This window comes from Lissotriton helveticus, chromosome 8 (assembly GCF_964261635.1).
Source record: "Lissotriton helveticus chromosome 8, aLisHel1.1, whole genome shotgun sequence".
NCBI lineage: Eukaryota > Metazoa > Chordata > Amphibia > Caudata > Salamandridae > Lissotriton > Lissotriton helveticus.
In genome coordinates this window covers 330584216-330610204 of record NC_136069.1, presented here as the reverse complement: position 1 = coordinate 330610204, position 25989 = coordinate 330584216, and the positions used below count along the sequence as shown (strand labels likewise).

General features: G+C 47.8%; 1 protein-coding gene across 2 annotated transcripts in view; it reads right to left on the bottom strand.

Moving 5' to 3' along the window:
- Window positions 1-25989, bottom strand: part of NUP58 (nucleoporin 58) — a 429593-nt gene that overhangs the window by 379268 nt on the left and 24336 nt on the right. For both annotated transcript variants that reach the window (XM_078657110.1, XM_078657109.1), the window contains exon 3: window positions 18895-18930. In XM_078657110.1, coding sequence (XP_078513236.1) covers window positions 18895-18930 — 36 coding nt within the window. The remainder of the gene's footprint in view (window positions 1-18894; window positions 18931-25989) is intronic.

The following is a 25989-nucleotide window of genomic DNA, read 5'->3' as shown; positions in this document are numbered from 1 at the left end:
TGAAGATGTTGTTGGTTTTCAATTTGAATACAGTTCTGGTGTCAACTGCTATGCTAATGTAGTGGTTAATGTTTTGTTTTCTCTAGAAAATGTAAAAGAGGGGGAGGCAGTCCAAAGTTCCGTTAAAAGGGCAAAGGAAAGGATCGGTGGTTTGAACTATCAGTCAAAAAGGGGAGGGGGTGCAACAATTTTTCCTACCGGGTCACACTGTGCTTTCACCGGAACTGAGGTCTGCAGGATTCTAGTAATTCAAAGTGAGGCTGGCGCCAGCATGGGAGCACCGACGTCCCGCGGATACAGTTTCGTCACTCCACGGGCGATCATGGCAGTCATTCCCCATCGGGGGTGTCTGCGGGGGTCGGGGACTCCCGCGGCTCCTCTAGAATCTTCAAGGTCGTGGAGGACTACGGTGGTGGAGTCAACCAGTGACCGGGCCATTTCTTTATGCTGGGCCCGCTCTTGCAAGGTCGACCGCCATTTTGAGAGTTCGGTAGCTACTGGCGATCGCGGGGTCAAATGAGCGGACGGGCTCCACCCTGCCGGGCGAGACGTTGCAGCATGGCCACAGTAGAAGAACCCTTTTCCGGGCGCCTGGAGCGCTGAGGGTGCAGCTGGGAAGCCTCCACCTGGGGAGGCGGGAGAGGCCTGTTCGCACCGTCTCTCCCTCCCAGTGCACCCCACGGCGTCTCGCTTGAGATTTGTTATGGCCGGACCAGGCGATGAGGACGAGGGGGGGGGGGGGGGTCGGAGGCATGTGCAAGACATCCCCCCCCAGTGTTGTCGCAGCCATTATTCAAGAAAGAAGAAGTGTCCCGTCCGTCTTCGGGCCGGGCTTCCGGTAGATGTCGGCCGGACGCCCCTGGCTCTGGCCCCATGAACGGGTTTCTTGGTTTATCGGCTGCAGCCGGATCCCGTCGGCCTCGGCCCCCCGACCGTTGGTGGCCGGACCGGAAGAGCATGTGGCGGGACTACCTGAAACTGTCAAGGGCCACCGCGGCCGGACTGGGAGAGAGAGGGGAGGGTCGAGGAGACATTTCCCCCCCCTGCAACTGTTCAGCGTTGTAAAGGCAATCCCCTGGCCGGGTCCCGCTGGCCTCGGCCTCTCCTCCGGCTACACCCTACGTTAGGATCTCCTGGCCGAGGCGTGGCAGCAGGACCCGCCTTATATGGGCTGCTCCCGGCTGGGCGTAGCCGCAACCCTGCCCCACCTTGGAAGTTTCCAGAGTGGGGGCGGATGTTCTACTGACTTGCATTTTCCCTAGTCTATCGATTTTTTTGGCGTGGCAGGCAGTGGGACAGCGAGGGGTGATTTGGTTTCTCTTACTGTTTTTCTGGTCTCTCACCACTGGCATATTTTAACGTTTTCTTGTTTCTAGGACATTAATAGGTTTTATCATTACGTTATGTTATCGTTTCTTTGTTCGTTGTTTAATAAAAGTTCATGTTCATCAGTGGCCTACTGATTTTCGTTTTCCTATTCTTTTCTTTCCAGGTTGTTTCATGCTAAAGTTTCTGTTAACAGGATACAGTGATCACTTCGTTATTATTGCATATGTCCTTTTCACTAGGGGTGCTCTCTGGTCGGGCCAGATGACGTATCTCTAGTAAATGGTCCGGGTGAAACAGGTGCATCAATCAGTGGGGAGTAGATAGGCATGACAGATTACAACGGGGGAGAAAGGTCCGCATTACGTACCCTTTCACTATTTGCAAAGATTTTCCTACGTATATTTGCAAACAGGGAATACCTCCAAAAAGAACCAATTCCCAAACAGTCAATGTTTGGGGAAACAATCAATCAATGAGGAACGAAATAGGCACGACTTGTTAAAGGTTTGCGTTACCTACCCTTCACTATCTGCAAAGGGAGAGAGAATATTCCTATTCTTCCTCGTTTGCAGGCAGAGAAGATTCTTAAGAGAACCAACTTCGAACAATTCAATGGTCGATTCAAACAATCAACAAGGGGTACTGTGAACACAAATGAACGCCGCTTATGTACATACACATTGGTATTATCAACAGGTTGTTCCTAATGTTTCCATTTTAGGGAGGTCAAAAACAGATCCCATTAGTGGCCTAATGATTTTGCTCGATTCCTTTTGTTTTTTTACACGATTTTTCGCTATCTGCAAAGACTAAACAGAGTATTGCGACTCTGTGCTTGTTTGTAAATAGAGAATGAACCAAAGAGAACAATCAATCTAATGGAGAGAGAAGCAGGCACGACGGATTACAACGGGGGCAAAGGCCTGCGTTAACTACCCTTCACTATCTGCAAAGAGAGAGTACTCCTAATAGAAATGAGGGGTGGGGGGCAGCATTCAAAGCAGATCAGTGTGCATAAACACGAAAATGTTTTTACTTACCACGTACTTGACATTCGACAGCTTATGATATTTGCTATTAAAAAACCATTGAAATTCACTGAAAAAACCATAGGTTATAGACCATATATAGTTAGGAATTAGCATTTACAAAACCTTATTTTACTCACACAAAACCATTGAAATTCCATATATAGTTAGTTGCACTAACTATATATCGCGCACCCGCAATCCACTGCTGATCATGTCACATATTACATCATTCATGACATGGTCAGTGACATCACTGGATGCTGCCATATTCTACTTTCAGAAGCAGTTCTTCATCTAGCTAGGCCAGACTTGGGCAGGTTAGACTATGACAAATGAGTGCAAAAAGATGCACTCGGAGTGCTGGACTATTAACTAAAAAAAAAGTATCTCTGCAGGTACGTATGCACAGCAGCAGTATTTGGTTTAAGCTCCACGGCAGGGACACACACAAAGGCCCAGGAGGAAGCCGGAGGGAGGAGGAGGAGGTATTGTCCAATAAAACAAAGTGTGTTGGGGGAACCAACCAATGGTAAGTAAAGGCAAGTAATAGGCAGGCTCTAAGCCCCTTTCAAGATTTGTCTTCATTACTAGAGAGTCAGAGATTATCTGCACAACTCATTTTATTCAACTTTTTGTACGCTACAAGGAAAATGCTACTTACCAGTATGCATCTGTTCTTGGCATGTAGGGCTGCAGAGTCACACACTAGTGCATAGATCGCCATCTGGTGGGGAGCCCGGATGATTACACTTTGCTGTTGTCTTGGAAGAGTCTTTGTATGGTAGATGACTCCTCCTCTGGAGCATAGTGTGCATGGGCATCTACTCCATCTTCAGATTGTTTTTAAACATTAGGGAAAATGATGGAGTTGTGTGAGAACAGAAAGATGTCCATGTATGGTGTATCTAATTAAGATAATACTGGAACAGATAGAGGCAGCCGGGGAGGCGGGTGGGCGTGTGAATCTGCAGCCCTACATGCCAAGAACAGATGCATACTGGTAAGCAGCATTTTCCGTTTGAGGCATATGGGCTGCAGATCACACACTAGTGCATTGATTGCATAGCAGTTCTCTCCCTTAGCGGAGAGTAGCAGTATCTGTTGCAGTGGTTTGGAATAGTATTTTGAGTACAGCCTGGCCCACAGCAGCTGGTTGGTTGGTTTGCTTGCACATCTAAACAGTAGTGATTTGTGAATGTATGCGGTGTAGACCATGTGGCTGCTTTGCAGATATCATCTAGGGGAATGTTTCCTAAAAATACTATAGATGCCCTAGTTTACAGGTAGAACGAGCCCTAGGGGGAATGGACAGAGTGCGCTTTGCTTTTTGGTAGCAAATTTGAATGCATTTAACAATCCACCTTGCAATCCCAGTTTTTGAGATGGGATTACCTTTATATGGAGAAGAAAAGGACACACAAAGTGGTTTTGTTTTACGAAATGGCTTTGTCCTATCAATATAGTAGAGGAGAGCTCTTTTGACATTAATGTATGGAGAGCTCGAGGGGGGCGTGGCTAACCGAGCAGCGAGATGGCCGCTCTGTGAGCGAGCTCCGCCGGCTGCACGCTAATAAATCCTGTTTAATCCTTCACAGCGTTACCGAGGGGACCGGTTTTGCTGACGGATGAGCTGCGCTTGACCTGGGGATTGATCGACTGGATCCTCGACAGTATCGGGCATCTGGGAGGCGAGATCTGGTGGTGGTGTTTCGCGCCGGCCCGGGCGCCCGCGCCTGCCCTCGGCTGTGGAGCCTGCGGCGGCGGTGCCTACCCACTAGACCCCGGGGATCACTGGGCCGTCGCTGATCGGCTGCGCAGTGATTGCATCGGCGCCCTCTCCCTCTGGCCGATCGCCGCCGACATTCGCTTTCACCAAGACTTCACTACCCACGATCGGGAGCAGTGCACACTGAGATCCGAGGTATCGGCCCTGGAGGAGGAGGGGGCTGTGACTGAGCTTGAGGCCGCCATTTTGTTGCTGTCGCTATATTTAGCGCTGCTATCCCGGGGTATGTTACGGATGTCCATGAGGCCCGCTCCTGCTTTGTGATCCCCTGGAGCCCCGGAGCCAGCCGTCCCAGCAGCGAGAGAAGGTTCTTTCCCGGGGGCGGGCGATCCGAGCCCGAGCACCGGAGCGGGCCGGTGCCCTCAACTTGCTTCCTTCGGGGTCGGCCCCCGATCTGCCCAATCGCCGGACGCTGCCGGTTGAGCCTGGGGTCGGCACTGAGTGGCGCTGGTCAGTTTGGCTGCGCTTGAGGACTGTCGGACCCCCGGATCTGCTGCGTGGCGCCTGGAGCTGATCCCGCTCGGCCCGTGAGGCTGAATCCAAGGTAAAAGCGCCACAGCGTGATCAGCGCGGTTGATTCCTCGAGTATACACGATGGGGGGCACGAAGGATGCGAAGCAGCCCAGACTGACGTTTGACCAAAAGCAGAAGAATAAACAGCACTCAATGGACACGGAGGCCGAAGCGCCCCCTCCGAAAAGCTCTACTACTGACATTGATTTTGGCGCTTTAATGCTGGAGGTTAGATCAAGCCTAAAAAGCATCGATACCAAGCTGGATACGCTGACCTCACAGCTGGAGGCAGTTAAGTCCAAGGTGGACACGCATGAGACAAGGCTGGACAGCCTGGAAAACAAACACGGAATGCTGCGAGTTCCAACAGCAGACTAAACAGCACATTACTAACATTGAACGTGAACTTGAACTCATGCGTGCCAAGGCGGACGACTTGGAAGCCAGGTCCAGGAGATCCAACATTAGAATTACTGGCATTCCGGAGACGGATAACACCGGGAAGATGGAGGTGTTTGTTACGGATCTTCTGCACGAGCTCTTCGACCCGGACCTGTCCCAGGTATTCACTGTTGAGAGGGCACACAGGGCACTGGGCAAGAGGCCACCGACGGGAGCCCCTCCTCGCCCTATACTGGCTAAGCTACTCAACTTCCAGGACAGAGATCGCATCTTGCAGCTGGCCCGGGAGAAAGGCAAGATCACTCATAAGGGAAACCATATCTCGTTTTATCCGGATTTCACTCCCCTTGTCCAGGCGGCCAGAAAGGAGTTTATACCAGCGAAGAAACTTCTGATGCAAGCCGGTGTCCAGTACTCCTTGTTATACCCGGCCAAACTGAAAGTACTTCATGATCATGATGCGCACTTTTTCACGGACGCCAAATCGGCCTTGAAATTTGCCAAGCACATATGTGGCCCTGGCGCCAAACGTAAATCTCCGAGACTGGAAGAGGACGCTGCACAGATGAGCGACAACGATTGAGAGAATTGAAGCCATGTGTACCGTGCTACCCCTTTTTCTGCTGATTGTCGCTGTTGGTCTGGTTGATTCTCGCAGGTCATGAGCCGGCAGAAACTGCTTACAGCGACCTGAACTACCTGCCTTTCCTGGGGACAACCCTGACAGTGAGCTGCATCCCAGGTCTGTGACAATTTTCTCTCGTTGCACTTCCATTGGTGTCCGTTTAGCGATGCCGGGCACCTCTCGGGGGTTGCTGCTATCCTTGAGTGTGCAGCCACCCTGTGAATTCAGGGGTGTTAGCTGGGAGCACCTCGCCCCCATGGGGTATCCCCCGCTGTTTCTGTTTCTAGTTCTCTTTGGTGCTGTACGGAGCACGAATGGGGTTTTATCGCAACCTAATTGGGGGGTTGGCGTGGGTGGGGGGCGGTGGGGGTTGTTGACAGTTTGGTTACCTGTTCTGGTGCGGTGCAAAGTGATCTGTCATTTTTCTTCTATATTGCATAGGTCGATGTGTGTGCGGCATGTGGGCCTTCATGGGGCGGTGGGGGTGGGCGAGATAGGGGCCTGGTTGCTCCGTTTAAACTACTGGTATGGGGGGGGGTTAAATTGTGGACTTGGAACATTCGGGGCCTTGGGGACTATAAGAAAGCTAAATTGATGCATTCTACACTTGTCAGACACAATGTAGATATATGTTTTTTGCAGGAAACTCATATTAACATGACCCCCTCGCCCAGACTTAAGCACTCCAGGTGGTCGCATGTTTACTCCGCAATTTACTCTAATTATGCCAGGGGGGTGGCTGTCCTTGTGCGGAGAGGGTTGGATTGGCGGGAGCACACTTGTGTACTGGACAAAGACGGCCGATATGTCATCGTGCATGGTTCGTTGCAGGGTAGACCGCTGATACTTGCTGCCATCTATGGCCCGAATGTGGATGATCCAGATTTCTTTCGAACTGTCTGGGCACAAATTGCATTGCTGGATTGCCACTCGATTGTAATGGGAGGGGATTTCAATGTTGTGCTGGATGATGCCTTGGACCGTAGGGGTGTTAGTAGACCAACGCATGCTAAAGCGAGGCAAGCGGTACTTGATGTGATGGAAGAGGGGATGTTGACTGATGTGTGGAGAATTCGTCATCCTGGGGAGAGTGCAGGAACCTGTATCACATGTCATCATGCTGCCTGGTCCCGCCTAGACTTCTGGCTGGTATCACCTGAGATTGCGACATGGGTGGGGGAGGTGGACATCCAGGCTCGATCACTTTCGGATCACGCCCCCTGCATGCTAGAACTGAGAGTTCCCAATGTACCCTCTAAAGCTTTTTCCTGGCGTCTACCACCTCACGCACTTACCGATCAGGTGTTCACTGAAGAAATTAGAGAAGATATTGTCAGATATTTTCTGGACAACGAGGGTTCAGCCTCCTCAGAGGCTATAGTATGGGACGCCTTTAAGGCAGTGATCAGGGGCCAATGCATAGCTAGGCAAGCAGGGGTATTACATTCTATACGACGGACACTAGCCCAGTTGGAACGTGAGCTGAGAGATCTGGACTTGGCCTTCTGTCGAGACCCGACGCTGGCACTAGCTGGTTGTCTTAAGACCAAACTACTAGACTTCAATGAGGAGGCGCAGAGGGAGGTGAAGTTCCTGGGGAGACAAGCCGAGGCCCGCAGATATGGGGAGGGGGACAGACCAAGCAGGACGTTGGCCAGGTTGATTACCCCTCAGGCGCACACACACTACATTCACACAATTCACAATAGTGAGGGGTCCCTGGTTATGGGCCAGGAGGCGGTGCTGAAAGCCTTCACTGACTTTTATGCATCCCTTTACACGTCTAGACAGACGGCTACTCCTGCTTCCCTGGACAGTTTTCTTGACACTATCGCCCTCGTCTGGTTCAACGACAACCATAGGCAGTACATGGACCTCCCGGTCACGGTCCAGGATATAGCTCAAGTCATCAAGAGCATGCCAGCGAACAAAGCTCCTGGCCCTGATGGCCTGACAACGTCATTTTATAAGATGTATGCTGAGGAACTGGCCCCGAAACTACACTCGGTGTTCGTTGAGGCGCTAGAACTCAACACCCTCCCGGACTCGATGCATGAAGCATTGATTGTCACCCTCTTGAAACCCGACAAGGACGACCTGTTCCTCGACTCCTACCGTCCCCTCTCCCTCATAAATGTGGATGCAAAGATCTTTGCCAAGGTCATTGCAGACAAACTACAGCCGCTGTTGCCAATCATCGCTCTCCCTGACCAGTCGGGGTTTGTTCCTGGACGCGCCACCTCACATAACCTCAGAACTCTTTTCTCTGTCCTGCATTATCTCCACCCCTCAGTCCAAGCTGCGGTTGTGTTCTTGGACGCAACCAAGGCATTTGATTCATTGGAATGGCCTTACCTATTCCGGATTCTGGGCAGGATGGGATTCAGTCAAAACTTCATCACTCTTATCAAACTGCTATATGACAAGCCCAGAGCTCGGGTGAGAGTAAATGGTCTAGTGTCCGAGCCCTTTGCCGTCTCCAGAGGGACAAGACAGGGGTGCCCACTGTCGCCTCTCCTTTTTGCTATTGCGATGGAGCCGCTGGCGGCTAGGGTGCGACAACACCACACGGCGAGAGGGATAGGCTTCAGCTCTCGCAATCTGCTGATATCCCTATATGCAGATGATGTCACCCTTTACGTCATCAACCCTACAGAAAATATGAGTCCGCTGCTACGGGAGTTCGTGCGCTTCGAGGGACTGGCGGGCGTGTCTATAAATTGGTCCAAGTCAGTTGCATTCCCTCTAACTGACGCGACCGTTCAGCCTCCCTCGGACTACCCTCTGCGTTGGGAAACTGACGCGGTCAAGTACCTGGGAATATGGGTCAGCAGAGATACACAGGAATTGTGGTCCCTCAACTTTGGCAGGGCGGTTGACTGGCTGGAACGAAAGGTGGAGGTATGGAACAAGCTTCCTCTGTCACTAGTTGCGAGAATAGCATTGGCGAAAATGGTGGTTCTCCCCAAATTTTTATATCTGTTCGTCAATATTCCGCTGCCTATGACTGCTAGCTTCCATGCGCGTGTCCGCTCCTTGCTTCTGAATCTGGTGTGGGCTGGAGGGCAGGCGAGGACCTCTTGGGCCCTGCTTACGCTCCCGTTGCGGCAGGGTGGCCTCGGGGCGCCTGACCTAAAGCTCTACTCGCTATGTGCACAGGCTCAATTCTTACACTTTTGGGTTTTTCCCACCCCTTACCAGCCGCATGTGGCGGTGGAATTGGCTGCTGCTGCACCGTTACCGCTTCAGGTGGCGCTGTATGGCAAAGTTACACGCCCCTCGAGGGATGTGGACACCGTAGAAATGATCCGCTGGTCCTGGCGTGAGCTACGTCGTAGGGCGGGACTCCCCCTACTTTATGCGCCGGCTATCCCATTGCGGAGCAACCCGATGCTGCCCTGCCTGTGCACTAGGGGAGACGCCATCACGCTTCGGGGGAGGCGTGTGCACACTTTCGCGGACATCTATCCCGATGGGACATTTGGTGATTTGGGGGTCAGCGGGGACGGCCAACCCGTCTCGTTCTCGGACACGCTTCTGTACCACTCTCTCCGGGAGTCATGTAAACGGATGTGGCCCCAGTTCCCCGAGGAGCCGCCGCAACTTGATGCCCTCCAGAATCTTCTATCGCGACCCTCCCCAGCGAAACTGGTCTCTAGACTATACAATTGCATGCAGGAACAGGCCCCGATTACTGTGCCTACGGCCAAACATGCCTGGACGGCTGACCTGGACGGATCCCTGACTGATGACATGTGGGAATATTGCTGTACACAACTCACGGCACTGTCCCCGAATTATAGGCTACGGCTTGTCCATTTTAAGTTTCTACACCGGTACTATCGTACACCAATACTGCTGCATCGCATGGGCATCCGCGCTGATGCGTCATGCTGGAAATGCGGTGGGACTGACGCGTCTTTTCTCCATGCGGCGTGGGGGTGCCCTAAGCTGAATGAATACTGGTCGGACATTTTTGCGGCCATCAACCAAATTCTACACAGAACTGATGAACCCACCCCACTCTTGGGCCTACTGGGTTACGTTAAAGACACCACGCCCTGTGACAGGAAACTGCACGCTCTGCTGCTCCTTTACGCCAAACGCCAGGTAGCAATACACTGGGGTCGCAGCGCCTTGCCTACATTTGCCGCATGGGTTAAAGACGTTACATATGGTCAGTCACAACTCACACATTACTGGGAGACAATGCCGACCGCCTCTAGACCCAACGACATCTGGGAGCCCTTCCTTCAGTGGACTAGAGAGCGAGCGGGATCTGACGCCTCTGTGAACTCCCCTGACGTGGGCGTTTCAGATGACATGGGGTGAGGACTTTGGCCCCAATATGCATTTCCTTGCCAGGATAGTTCATGATTGTTGGAGTTGCTTGATGACCACGAGGCATTCTAAAACTACCCAGCTAAGCGCTTGCTGTGTGTTTGGCCGACTTGGCGAAATGTCCCCCTCTCTGGCCAGGTGACCCGCTGTCTTGCCTTGCCCCTCCACCCCCCCCCCCCCTCTCTGCCCACGCCCCGTGGGTGATGCATTGGACATATTCCACCGTTGCCCCTGCCCCTGCCATCGATTGTCATCCTTCCATTGCTGCTTGGTTCTTGAACGCATGACCGTACGTAAGTGTGATGTGATGTATGATTGTTGTTGCTGCTCTGCACCATAGTTCGTTGTTTCCCTCCGATTGTTGTGGGGGATTGGGTGAAAATGTGTACATGGCCATGTTTTATCTGCTTTGATCTTTTACTGAGCTGAAGCTCTGACACTCGTCGTGGTGACGGTGCAGGGCTGAGAACGTGAGATCCATTTATGGTCTACGGCACAGAAAAATGTGAGACCATTTACTTTGTAGTGCTTGCACTGCTGCACTCCTTGCTCATGACAGGGGTCGATGTCTTTCTTGTGAAAATGCTACCTACCCTGTTGTATGACTCCTTGCACACTACTTATGGTTATGGGACACCTGTCCATATCGCGGCCTGCCTCCGGGTTGTTGGCGTGACGCAGTGTAACCTTTATGTTTTTTACACAATAAATGTCTTGCACAAAAAAAAAAAATGTATGGAGAGCTCTCTCAGCAACTGTTTGAGGTTGGGAGAAGAACACTGGCAACTTAATAGACTGATTGAGATGGAACGGTGAAATTACTTTTGGAAGGAATTTGTCTTTAGGACTACCTTGTTGTGATGGAGTTGCAAGAATGTTAATGCCTGGAACTCGCTTATTCTTCCGAGTAAAGTAATAGCAATTAAAAAAGCAACTTTCCATGAAAGAAATTGTAAGTCACACTTATGCAAGAGTTCAAATGGAGGACCCATTAGCCTAATGAGAACAATGTTTAGATTCCATACAGGGGAAGGTGGTATCTTGGGAGGAATTATTCTTGTGAGGCCTTCCATGAAGGCTTTAATGGCAGGAACTCGGAATAATGACAGATGCTGTCTGTTTTGAAGGTAAGCTGCTATAGCAGCAAGATGTAACCTGATTGAGGAATATGCTAAATTGAATTTTTGGAGATGTAGCAAGTAGCATATGATATTTTGGACGGAAACATCCAGTGGGTTAATGTTATTATTGGTGCAATATATAACAAACCTTTTTCACTTGGCTGCATAGCATGCCCCAGTGGTGAGACGTCTAGCTTCTTTGATAACATTAATGCAATCAGGTGGGAGATTGAGATATCCAAATTGTAAGACCTCAGGAGCCAAATCGCTAGGTTGAGATGCATGGGATCTGGATGCATGATCTCTCCATGGCTCTGTGTTAGCAGGTGTAGAGAGAGTTTTAGTTTCTAAAGTGGTACCACTGAGAGTTTTAGTAGTGTGGTGTATCATGGTTGTCTCGCCCGGGTTGGTGCAATGAGAATCAATGCGAGGAAGTGTTGCTGCAGCCAGCACACCACTAATGGAATGAATGGGAGAGGCAGAAAAGCATACGAAATCTGCCTGACCAAATCATCCATATTGCATTGCCTTTGGACAAGGGGTGTGGATAACGGACAGCAAAGCTTGGGTATTTGGAGTTGAGGTGTGTGGCGAACAGATCGATTTCTGGCTGTCCCCACTGTTGAAAGAAAGGTTGAAGAACTTGCAGATGAAGTTCCCACTCATGAAACTGTTGTCTGTGACGAATTAACAGATTCCGCAACCTGATTGTGAACTCCTGGTAGATGTTCTGCCAATAGGAAGATTTTTTGAGGAATAGCCCACCTCCATATGGTTTGCGCCAGCCAGGAGAGCTGTAAGGAGTGTGTTCCTCTCTGTTTTTGGATATTGTACATGACTGTCATATTGTCGGTGCGGACTAACACAGCCTTGCTTGATAGGTAATGTTGGAAAGATTTTAGAGCTAGAAAAATGGCTAGTAACTCCAGAGGGTTTATGTGGAGTAGCTTTTGCTGCGGTGTCCACCTGCCCTGTACTGTGTGCTGTGCCAAATGAGCTCGCCAGCCAGTGAGGGATGCATCCGTGGTTAGCACCACCTGTGGAACTGGCTCTATGAACGGCCGTCCTTTGGAAAGGTTTCTGGTGTTCCACCACTGCAGAGAGCGATGTGTCCGGCCGTCCACCACCACCAGATCTGTGAATTGACCTTAAGCCTGGTTCCATTGGATTGCTAAGCATTCTTGCAGGGGGCGCATTTGGAGTCTTGCATGTGGTACTACGAAGATGTAAGACGCCATCATTCCAATTAGCTGCATGAACACTCGAGCTGGTAGTGAGTGTTGCGGTTGGAATTTTTGTATAAGAGCTTGCATACTTTGTATCCTTGCTGGATTGGGGGATGCAAGTGCTTTGGAGGTATCTATTGTGGCACCTAGATACTGTTGAGACAGGGGTGGTTTGAAATGTGACTGTCTGGTTTATAGTGAAGCCGAGCTTGTGTAACAGGTGAATGGTCTGGTGCGTGTGCTGCACCCACTGGTGGTATGACTTGGGTTTTATTAGCCAGTCGTCGAGATATGGTAAGACATGTTCTCCCTTCTCAAGTGTGCTGCTACTACGTCATGACACGTTGTGAAAACTCGAGGTGCTGTAGTTACTCCGAAAGGGAGGACTTTCAATTGGTAATGCTGACCGTCCAGTCCAAATCGCAGGTATATTCTGTGAGCTTGATGGATGGGAATGTGGAAGTATGCGTCCTTGAGATCTAGGGTAGCAAGGAAGTCGCCTTGTTTTAACAGAGGAAGGACCTGCTGTAATGCGACCATATGGAAGTGGTCGGACTGTTTGTAAAGATTTAGGGGTCTAATATAGGTCTGAGGGAGCCATCCTTTTTGTGAATAAGGAAATATAGGGAGTACACTCCAGTGTTTTAATGGTGTACTGGAACTGGCTCTATTGCATTTTTCTGCAATAGAATGTCCACTTCTTGTTTTAGGAGTGAGAGATGCTCTTGTGACATGGGACGCTGTTGGGTGGTATTGTTGGAGGAGTGGAAGTGAGCTCCAGGCAATAACCTGACTGAACTATTTGTCTCACCCGCAACTGTTGTAATCTTCCCCTCCGACAGGAGTGGAATGGTCTGGGGGAAGGGGAGGGAAGTCACTGTTTGGGAGTGGAGGCAGTACGGGTGTGGTTACCTCTACCTTAAGTGCTGTTGCCTCTGTATCCCCCTCTGTAATAACTTCTATCGGGCGAGGATTGGGTGGGTGCTTTGTAAGAAGAGAAGGCGGTATCCGTTGGAAAATTTCTGGAGGCGCCCCTGTAAGAGTAGCGACGAAAGGACGCTGTAGGAGTCTGAGTTTGTAACGCTCCCATGGACTTTGCAGTGTCCGTATCTTCATTTTTTTCTAGTGAAGTATCGACTGTAGGACCAAAAAGATGTTGCTGGTCAAAAGGTTGATTAAGAATACGGGTTTGTACCTCTGGTTTGAAACCAGAAATGTGCAGCCAGGCATGCCTATGTAATAGAATGCCATTATTTATTGCCCTTGGGGCTGTATCAGCAGCATCCAAAGCGCAGCGGATGGAAGTATTAGTGGTTACCTTACCCTCTTGTATTAAGTCAGAAGCCCTGGTCTTATATTTGTCTGGCAAATGTTGCATACGGTTTTCAAGCTCATCGTAGTGAGCCCTAGCATACCTTGCCAAGAGAGCTTGGGGGCAATTCTCCAGACGTTGGCGGCCTGAGATGTGATGCGTTTACCTGAAGCATCTAAAAGTTTGGACTCTTTATCATGGGGTGGAGCATCCTCTGGTGTCTGAGAATTATCTCTTTTCCTGGCGTTTGAGACCACTAATGAGTAGAATGGTAGCTGGCCTTTGATATAGGCTGGGTCAGTTGGAGCGGCTTTGTACTTTTTCGTTAACCTGGGATTAATTACCCTGGCCCTGAGAGGGTCTTTAAATACCTCGGGTGCCTGTTTTACAATTCCTTTAAGCATTTGTAAAATGGTTGTGTTTTTTTGTGATGGTAATAATGTGTCCATAAGGAAGTCGTCCTCCACTGGATCAGTGTGTAGATCAACCCCATGAAAGGTTGCTGCTCTATGAATGAGTTGTGTGAACCCTATAGTGTCATCTGGAGATGGCCTAGAAGGGTATGCGTCATCTTGTGGTAAATCTGGTAAATCTGGTGCATTATAATCTTGCCAAGGATCATCTGATGGTTGAGGAATATTATCTGGGTGATCTAGGGTTTGCTCATCTTCTATCCGCCCTGAGTAATCATCCTCCTCATTATCGGTCGGTGCAGGGCTGTGTGGGATGAATGGTGAATGTGCAGGGGAAATGTCAAAGCCTGGTACCTGTGGAATTGGGGAAGGTACCCTTATAGGAGAAGTTTGAGCATGTTTTTTGAGAGGGATTGGACGTGTGGGGGGAGGGGTGGGGGTGGAGGGGGAGGGAGGGTCCTGTTTTCTTTTAGCAGGCACAGTAATGACATGTCCAGTCTTTGAATGAATAAGAAGAGCCTTTTGCTTTGGATGGAAAAGCTCTTCTGTAGAAGCATCCTTTTTCGGCATCGACTTATCTTGCTTGGTGCCAAGGTGTTTCGTAGGTTTAGCAGCGTCTATTAGAGTCTTTGGAGCAGAGTTTGGTTTTGGTTCCCAAGACTTGTGGTCAGAAGCTTTATTCGGCTCATGTTTTTTGTTCGGATCGGATGTTTTGGGATCTGGAGTTATTAGTTCCAAACTGTGTTTCGGGTGGACGACTTTAGGTGCCGAAGTGTGTTTCGATGCCAAAGTGGTATTTGGTTGGATTGGTTTCGGTGCAGAGCTTGTTTTCGGCTCAACCGATTTGGGTACCGAGGTTTGCTCCGGTGCCGGAGTTAGTGTTGGTTTAAGGACTTTGTTTCTCAGGACCGACAGGCTGACTCGAGCCCGAGTCGCCTAGAGGCTTTTTGGTATTTTTCGTTGCCAGGCACGAAGGCGGGGCGTTGAAAGTTTGTGGTCGGTGTGCACCTGGACCCAAAGGTGGAGGTGGAACCGAAGCCTGGCCCGGTATAGGGTGTGAGCAGGGTCGACGTTTGTACTCACGAGCTGTTGACCAGCTGGAATGGGATCATCATCGCCGGCTAGTTCTTCGGCTCCGGAAGCTGAATCCTCTGCTTGGAAAACGACGTCTTCCTGCTGCTGTTCTTTGGACTCTAGATCGACTGCAGTTTCATCTATGATGAGATCTGGTGTCGCTGAAGAGGACTGCGCCATGACTCTTAAAGCTCGACGGTCCCTGATAGGTTTCTTGGACCGGAACGAAGCGCAGGTAGGGCAATCTCGGCTCTCCTGTTCTGGGGGCAAGCAAAGATTGCACACCAGATGTAGATCAGTGTGGGGAAATTTGTGTCCACACTGAGGGCACTTCTTGAAGGATATTCTTTCCAGGATCCGAAGGCCCACTGGCGCAGTTGGACCCAACCGCCCTGACGAAATGCCGAAATCAAGAAGTGCATGATTTTTCGACACGAGTATAACGGAAAGCGCAATCGAAAACTACACCGGCGGTAGAAATAAAGGAATGGGCGTCGAAAGGAGATCGGTAACGGGACGGAGGGACAAACACATCCGAGCCCGATGGCGGAAAAAAACAATCTGAAGATGGAGTCGATGCCCATGCGCACTATGCTCCAGAGGAGTCATCATCTACCATACAAAAAGACTCTTACAGGACAACAACAAAGTGTAATCATCCGGGCCCACCACCAGATGGCGATTTATGCACTAGTGTGTGATCTGCAGCCCATATGCCTCTAACACGTTTTAGCAATCAGCCAGTACACAATAAAAAAGCAATGCAAGCAGCAGCTCAGTTGTTGGCTCTTTGTACCACATATTTTCAGAAAACTAGGAAAGTAAGATCTCTCGGTTTGTCAATAGCTGTATGGGTATCCTAGCTGAACGTCACTTTTACAGGCCACCTTTCAATGCAAATTAAAGATATTAAGCATGTAGCCAAGATCTTCTTTACTGATAAATCGGAATTTTGTGAATTCCAAATTATGTCTGCTGTTTAGAAGCATTCATCTTAGGCTTAACCATGGCTTTCACACCATTTTTTTGTACCAATTGCACAAATTTCAAGCAGTAAGAAACCACAAAAATATTAATGAAAAAGAGTGCAAAATATTTTACTCCACACCAATTTTAGAAACCTCAAAAGGAGATTTTCTAACAGCATACCAGTGAGGTCATCTTTAGAAAAAACATCCACTTTTTAAATACATTTTATAAAGTTTTAAAAAACCATACTCAAGCTATTTTTTTCAGACCAGATTTACTAGCTGCAGTATGTACGTCTTGCCTATTTGTATAGCGCGACTGTCACCCAAGGGTATCCTGGCGTATACTAGCTGCAGTTTACAGTGGGAAAGAGGGTAAACATGGCATGGCAATCTTTCGTTGGTGTAACAGTTATGTGGGAGTAAGCACACACGTCTCAATGAAAAGGTATAAAAGAGAACAGCCCTGCACTTCCAAGTAACACCTTTCATATATGCACTAAGTACGACCTTCAATGAAAACATGGACCAGAAACACCAATCCATTTGTATACTGAAAAGACATCACAAATTTTCATCAACACACGAAAGTTATAAAATGGGTTCTCAGAAGTGAAATCTTCATAGGCAGACAACAGATCGCAGCAGACTGTTACAGCACAGGCAGCTGAAGACTAATGTTCGATAACATGCACGCAAACGTTAAAGTTAGTTAAAAAAACACACATGTTGAGCTACAACTATACAGTGCAATCAGCACACTTAAGACCTTACCTGGAGCACTGTGTCCTATTCTGAAGGGTTCATCTGGAAAATCGTCCAACTCTGAATGCCATAGCCGGACTATTGTTACTCCTCTAAAAGGCCACATTTGACATACTGTGTACAGTTCTAAAGAGCTCATCAGTGAGACTGTGAGGAGTGTACGAAGTCCTAACTAAAGTAAACAAGCATTTACAATGCAATAGGTCTCGCAGCATTTAAGTTTGAGTTATTGGCATTGTGTATGACAATGCGGTGCATAACATTTTTAGCAAACTTTGAACTGGTGAGCAGTAAGAGTGTGTGCAACAGTATGCGGTTTTTGAAAGCAGTGTGGTAGAGAGTACAGGGATTTGGGTGACCTGAGCAATGTGGATGATGCACCTCACGCACAGGGCTGCTGCAGTTATTATTCACACAGCTCTGATGGTGCACTTCACGCACGGGCTCACAGCTGTTCTTATTCACACAGCTCTGATGATGCATCTCACGCACGGGGCTGACGCAGTTATGATTTACACAGCTTTGATGATGCACCTCAGGCACGGGCTCACAGCTGTTATTCTTCACACAGCTCTGATGATGCACCTTAGGCACGTGCTCACAGCTGTTATTATTCACACAGCTCTGATGATGCATCTCACGCACAGGGCTGACTCAGTTATCACAGTTCTGATGCACCTTAGGCACGGGCTCACAGCTGTTATTCACACAGCTCTGATGATGCATCTTAGGCACGGGCTCACAGCTGTTATTCACACAGCTCTGATGATGCACCTCAAACACGAGGCTGACGCACTTATTATTTACACAGCTATGATGCACCTTAGACACGGGCTCACAGCTGTTACGGTGCTTCCTTCTTTTTACTGGGGGCAACCTGTCTGGATACATGCAGTGAAGTTTCTCAATGTAAAGACTTTGCTGCCTCAGCTGCATGTTTAAGTCTAAGCTCGGGACTAAGCTCGGGAGAGGATCCATACAGTACAGGCCGGACGCCGCTTCACTCTCACGGGCTCTCTTCCACCTGTTGCCCCGCAGCAGGAGCCCTCGGGAAGCATCACTCTGGTCGTGAGGAGAGTTCAGCCCACAACGTACAAAGTGCTCAGCAGTCGGAAAAAGATGTACCCCTATCAGGCTGTTCTGGGGCCAAGCCAATAATAACGAGCAACACCTTCGGGTAAAGTTCGCGCTATACAAATTCACATTACATAAATAACAATAACAAAAAAAAAGATCGCTATTGTAAAAAAAGGGTAAAACCCATACCAGATATGCGACCCCAGGGCGAGAGAGAGGAAGCAGGAATAGACGTGCGCGTGCACTGCCGAAACCTGCCGTGGGGCGGGACTTCCGTTTCTGCTGGAAGCCCGAGGAGTGCCCGGCCAGAGGAGCAGTGGTGATGCGGGCTCCCATGCCCGAGAGAGAGCCCCGCGGTGGCGGCTGAAGTCCGGAGTGAGGTGAGTGGGGTTTAGTTGAAGTGGGGGGTGGCGGAGGGGGGTGTCTCTCTGTGTGTGTGTGTGTGTGTGTGTGTGTCGGGGGCGTGTGTCTCTGTGCACTCGTGTGTATGCGTGCGTGTATGTGCACTAGTGTGTGTGCGTATGTGTATGTCTCTGCGAGTGTGCAAAGAAAATGAAAGCTGGCAACACTGTCGCTCGAACCGCGCAACACTGTCGCTCGAACCGCGCACTCCCAGAGCCATCTGGACAGCAGTAAAAACGAAACTTAAAGTGAAAGCACGGTCTCTCTAAGCACGCATTGGAAGAGAACAATAAGCTGCTCAATGGAACGTGCATTCGCGTGCGCGTGGCCCGCTCAATTCCGACTCTTTCACACGCGCGTGGCCAGTCTTGTCTCCTGGAAAGCAGAGTCGGTAACAAAAGGTCTCTGGCGAGACCGCAGTTAACGCCACGAGACCTAAAAAAAAAAGAGTAGTTTCCAGATAGTACCATAGTTTTCACTTCAAAATATAAAAGGTCAAAAAAGCTTACCCAGTGATAATCCTGTTGTAAGAGGTGCAACTGTTCCTATAAAGAAAGAAAGAATGAGAATTAAATTATTAAGTTACATTAATTATAAACAAAATACACACACATATATATATATATATATATATATATATATATATATATATATATATATATATATATATACACACATACACACACACACACACACGTATACATATACATACACATATACATACACACATACATACATATACTCCCAAAATCCTTCCGAAATGCGGTAAATCCAGCCACCAAGAAAGAAGAAAGCACTCACGAGGGGGGGGGTTTCCAGCAGTTTTTAATGAAACCTTCAAGCACCAGCAAGACGCGTTTCGGCACTTAGCCTTTCTCTATTGCACCACAACGCACCGCGGCCATTTTCTAAATATTATTCAAACCGTCTATGTCATCAGAGTTTCATGAACATAGAAGAGGGACATAAAAATATACAGTTCCGCCATCTTGGAACTTGTAATTCTAATAAACATTCTAAGCGAAATCGAGTGGATGTTTACAATCATAACTATGTCATTACATCACTATAATTAAAGGATGAAACGAATACAATGTTTTTTGGAAACTAGACCGGTCAGGTTCTATGAACACAATAAGATGCTGATTGAGTTTCTAACATTTAGTCTCCAGAATAACATCTTTACATTCAATGGCCAACTATACAGACAATTGTTGGGCGTGGCTATGGGTTCCTGCTCCTCCCCCAGTTTCGCGAATTTATTCGTGGGATGGTGGGAGGAGCGGATGGCCTGGGCTAACACCAACGATAGATGGTTCAAGAAAATTATAGCGTGGCATCGATACATAGATGATCTTTTTATTATTTTTGAAGGATCTATTGAAGAAGTTGAAGTCTATGTAGAAATGTTGAATGACAAGGAGGTGAATTTGAGGTTCAGTGGAGAAATTAGCAAGTCAAGTGTGAATTATCTGGACTTAACTGTATATATCGAGGAAGGACCAATACAGACTAAATTGTTTCGGAAAACAACAGCAGGGAATTCGACATTATTTGCCACAAGTAATCATCCCAAAAAACTGATTAATAATATTCCATTTGGAGAGGTATTAAGACTCAAAAGAAACAACTCTGACATTCAAGAATTTCATAAGTCAGCCAAATGTAGTATGGATCGTTTTAGAACTCGTGGATATAGTGAAGGGGTTCTGCAACAAGATTTAAATAGAGTTAACTTGAAACGTGAAGACCTTTTGAAACCTAAATCTAAAACAATTTCAGAGAATACGAGTTTTAGACTCATAACTACTTTCTCTGATCATGCAGGCGATTTGAAAAGGATCCTTAAACATTGGAGTATCCTATTAACTGACAATAGTATCAAAGAAGATTTGCCGACTAATCCGCAAATCACTTTTCGGAAAGCCAGAGCTTTAAAAGATCATTTGGTACATAGGGTTTTTATCCCTGTGGCAGGTGCAAAGCCTGCAAAATGAGTAAACTAACCTTAAGCTATAAAATCCCAGGTATTCAGAAACCTAAAAAAAAAAAATCAACAAATTTATCACCTGCTCAACACCATATGTGATTTATTGTCTAACATGTCCCTGTGGGCTGCAATATATTGGCAGCACGATAAACTCAGTTAAACTTCGCATATTAGAAGATATGCGTGCGATCAATAACATTGATGAAGCGTACCCTGTCGCCAGACATTTTAACAAAGTTCATGGGCACAATAGGGCCCTATTGGCCTATTTCTGTCTGGATCATATTCCCATACATTCTAGGGAGGGGGGAGATCGCTTGCAAAAGTTGAGACGTTTAGAGTCTCGCTATATTATTGATCTTCAAACCAAGAGTCCATTTGGTCTAAATAACCATGAAGAATTAGCATCACACCTGGGCTAATGGAAAGTGTTCCCTTGTTCTGCAATATCCAACTTATAATATTTGCTAAAAATGAAATGCTTAAATTAATTTGATGGGTTGTTTCTGATTTTATGTATATATACAATTATTTTTTTAGGATTTACAAGCGGTCTATGATCATTTGGAGTTTGGGAAATAAGCCCATCTATGGGCAAGATTGTGATGAGTTTTGCTGCTGCAAAACACTATCATGTAAGCCCATTCAGGGCTGAATAACTTAAACATCAATATGTATTCGTTTCATCCTTTAATTATAGTGATGTAATGACATAGTTATGATTGTAAACATCCACTCGATTTAACTTAGAATGTTTATTAGAATTACAAGTTCCAAGATGGCGGGACTGTATATTTTTATGTCCCTCTTCTATATTCATGAAACTCTGATGACGTAGACAGCTAGAATAATATTTTAAAAATGGCCGCGGTGCGTTATGTGGTGCAATAGAGAAAGGCTAAGTGCCGAAACGAGTCTTGCTGGTGCTTGAAGGTTTCATTAAAAACTGCTGGAAACCTCCCCCTCGTGAGTGCTTTCTTGGCGGCTGGATTTACCGCATTTCGGAAGGATTTATGTTTATGTTTAGCATTTATAAAGCGCGGCTTATACCCGAGGGCGTCTTGGCGCTGAGATTTGCAGAATTATTGATTGGTGTGGCCTGTAGTGTTCAGAGTGATTCAGAGATAACCGTTATTGATTGAACAACCATGTCTTTAGTTTCTTGCGAAACTGCAGGAGTGATGGGTTTAGTCTAATGTCTTGGGGCAAGGTGTTCCATAGTTTAGGTGCCGCTATGAGGAAACGACGATCACCCCATGAGACTGTTTTGGACCGAGGGACCATGAGTTGATGGAGATTGGAGGACCGGAGCTGTCTAGGGGGCAGGTATCGAACCAACTGGTCCTTTAGAAATTGGGGACCTCTGTTGTTTAAGGACTTGTAGACTAAACATAAGGATTTAAATTTAATCCTATTGTGGATGGTCAACCAATGTAAATCTTTTATTGTTCCTGATATGGCCGCAAATTTTGGAAGTCCGGAGAGTAGACGGGCAGCAGCATTTTGTATCGACTGCAACTTTTTGAGGACCCTGGCCTGAGTGTTTAAAAATAGACCATTGCAGTAGTCAAGGGCCGATAGAACCAGGGAGCTAACCAGGGTTTTAATGGCAGCTGCTGGTAAAAACGGACTTATTTTCTTAATCATGCGTAGCTTATAGTGTGCCGATGATGCTACTTTATTCGCATGGTCTATGAAAATGAGAGCATCGTCGAAGGCGACTCCTAAATTTCTAACCTTAGCCACTGGAGTTGGGAGAGCTCCGAGAGTAGATGGCCACCAGGCTGAAGACCAAGGTGGTTCAAGTGGTCCAAAAATGACCACCTCGGTTTTTTCAGAGTTAAGTTTTAGGCTGTTTATCGCCATCCAATCTTCTATGGCCAACATTCCATCTTGAAAGCGTTGAGCCACATCCAGACCATCGCCTTTAATGGCTAGTACCAGTTGCGTGTCATCTGCGTATGAAGTTAGGCTCATCCCGTGGCTTTTGATGACACTAGCAAGGTCCGACACATAGATATTAAATAGTGTCGGACTAAGGGATGAGCCTTGAGGAACTCCACACGGCAGAGACAACTGAGCAGATTGGTATGTCCCCAAGGCGACAGCCTGGGTTCTGTCCTTGAGGAACGAGGCGAGCAATTTTAATGCCGTTTGTCCAATGCCCATATTACCGACACGGTAATTTTGGGAGCTCATATTGTGAAGCGGGTACACCCCCGCATTGACAACACCCGCTCGCAAGTGCAACTGGCTTTTGCAGCGGTTGATGTTGACTGACACAGACACACAGACACACACACACACACACACACACACACACACACACACACACACACAGACACACACACACAGACACACACACACAGACACACACACACAGACACACACACACAGACACACACACACAGACACACACAGACACACACACACAGACACAGACACACACAGACACACACAGACACACACAGACACACACAGACACACACAGACACACACAGACACACACTGACACACACTGACACACACTGACACACACTGACACACACTGACACACACTGACACACTGACACACACTGACACACACTGACACACACTGACACACACTGACACACACACTGACACACACTGACACACACACTGACACACACACTGACACACACTGACACACACACTGACACACACTGACACTGACACACACACTGACACACACACTGACACACACACTGACACACACACTGACACACACACTGACACACACACTGACACACACACTGACACACACACTGACACACACACTGACACACACACTGACACACACACTGACACACACACTGACACACACACTGACACACACACTGACACACACACTGACACACACACTGACACACACACTGACACACACACTGACACACACACTGACACACACACTGACACACACACTGACACACACACTGACACACACACTGACACACACACTGACACACACACTGACACACACACTGACACACACACTGACACACACACTGACACACACACTGACACACACACTGACACACACACTGACACACACACTGACACACACACTGAGACACACACACTGACACACACACTGACACACACACTGACACACACACTGACACACACACTGACACACACACTGACACACACACTGAGACACACACTGAGACACACACTGAGACACACACTGACACACACACTGACACACACACTGACACACACACTGACACACACACTGACACACACACTGACACACACTGACACACACACTGACACACACACTGACACACACACTGACACACACACACACTGACACACACACTGACACACACACTGACACACACACTGACACACACACACACACACACACACACACACACACACACACACGAAAAAAACCAAAGGTTACAGGGACGTTATAGTTGACCTCAAATTTCACCCACACAAAACCAGAGAAATTCTTACGTTATAGTTTCCTGAGCTAACTATAACCTACGCCCCCGCAATGCACTGCTTATGACCTAACATATTACTTCACTCATGACACTATCAGTGACATCACTGAGGACACCATCCAGTGAGTATTTTGTAAGAGTTCATAATTGTTAAACAAATATACTAAGGTACTACAAAAGTTGTAGTATACTAGGTGTACTACCAATGAGAGATGCTACTTTTAATATACATCATGCGAGTGGCTGTGTGACTGTATGTATCCATTTGCGCATGGGTGTGTGAGAGGCTGAATAAGGGGCTGTGTGAATGCCTGTGAATGGCTGTATTGGTGAGTGAGTGTGTAGTGACTGTATGGGAGTGTGTATGGGTGTCTGAATGGCTGCATAAGTGAGTGACGGGGTGTGTAAATCGCTGTATGGGTTGCTGTATGAGAGTGATTCATAAAAGGGGGGTGGTGATGGACAGAGTATCTGAATTAAGCAGAACACTCCGACCCATGTCAAAAGATCAGGGCTTGATCCATCCCCGTTTTTTAGCTCACTGCACCATCCCAGCTCAGAACCTGGCTACATGCAAATTAGTCTGACCCTGGCCCAGTGCATCATGGGAACAGGGCAGATCAAACTACCAAGCCAATTCTTTACTGGAAAGGAAACAAGCTTCCGGGGACCGGTTTCTGACATTGCAGCCGTCTTTGGCCCGGCTTGCTTGAATCCTGATGGTGCAATGAGCAAGGGACTCACATCTGAGTATACCCTACCACACTTATGGTGGCCAAAACGATTCATAAAAGGGGGGTGGTGATGGACAGAGTATCTGAATTAAGCAGAACACTCCTACCCATGTCAAAAGATCAGGGCTTGATCCATCACCGTTTTTTAGCTCACTGGGGGATTCAAGCAAGCCGGGCCGAAGACGGCTGCAATGCCAGAAACCGGTCCCCGGAAGCTTGTTTCCTTTCCAGTAAAGAATTGGCTTGGTAGTGTGGTCTGCCCTGTTCCCATGATGCACTGGGCCAGGGACAGACTAATTTGCATGTAGCCAGGTTCTAAGCTGGGATGGTGCAGTGAGCTAAAAAACGGTGATGGATCAAGCCCTGATCTTTTGACTGGGGATGAGTGTTCTGTTTAACTCAGATGCTCTGTCCATCACCACCCCCTTTCTGAATCGAATGAGAGAGTGAGCGTTTGAGTAGGTATTAATATAAGTGAGCTTGTGTGTGAATGACTGTATTGGAGAGGGAGTGTCTGTGAATGGATGTTCCGGTAAGGGGATGTGAGAGTGCTTGTATGGATGTGTGAATGAGCATGTACGTTTTTGTGGGAGTGAGGGTATGAGGACTTGTAAGGGTGAGTGAGTGGTTGTGTTGAGAGGCTGATTGAGTGAGTGAGTGAGTGAGTGAGTGAGTGTGTGTGTGTGTGTGTGTGTGTGTGTGTGTGTGTGTGTGTAGCTGTATGAGTGAGTGGGTGTGTGAGTAGCTGTATGGGTGAGCGTGAGGTTATGTGACTTATTGTATGGGTGAGTAACTGGTTGTATGAGTGGCTGTATGGGTGAGTGAATAGTTGTGTGAGTGGCTGTACTATAGAGTATGTGAGTGGCTCAATGGAGGAGTGGGTGTGTGAGTACAGGTATAGGTCTGTGAATGGGTATGTCAGTGGTTGTGCGGATGCGAGTGGATATACGAGAGGTTGTATGGGGTGTGAGTAGGTATGTGAGTGGTTCTGTAGAAAAGGTCACTTGTGATGTCATTTGAGATGTCCGTGATGTCACTGACCAGGTTATGAGTGATGTAATATGTGAGGTCATAAGCACTGCATTGTGGGGCGTAGATTATAGTTAGCACAGATAACTTAACTGCCGAATTTCACTGGTTTTGTACGAGTGAAATTTGAGTCCAACTGAAACGTCCCTGTAACCTTTGGTATTTTCAGTGAATATACAAGGATTTTTTTTAAATTCTTTTTGCTAACTAATGTTCATGTAACCTTTGCTTTTTTAAGTGAATTTCTATCTTTTTTTAACTAGTAGCCACGTTTAAAGATTGGTGGAGAAAGGGTGCAAGGTCTCCGACGAGCTCTCGGGTATCAGACTGTGTTGGACTTACCAGAGGTAACAGGGGGGCTTCTTGGCCCCCAAG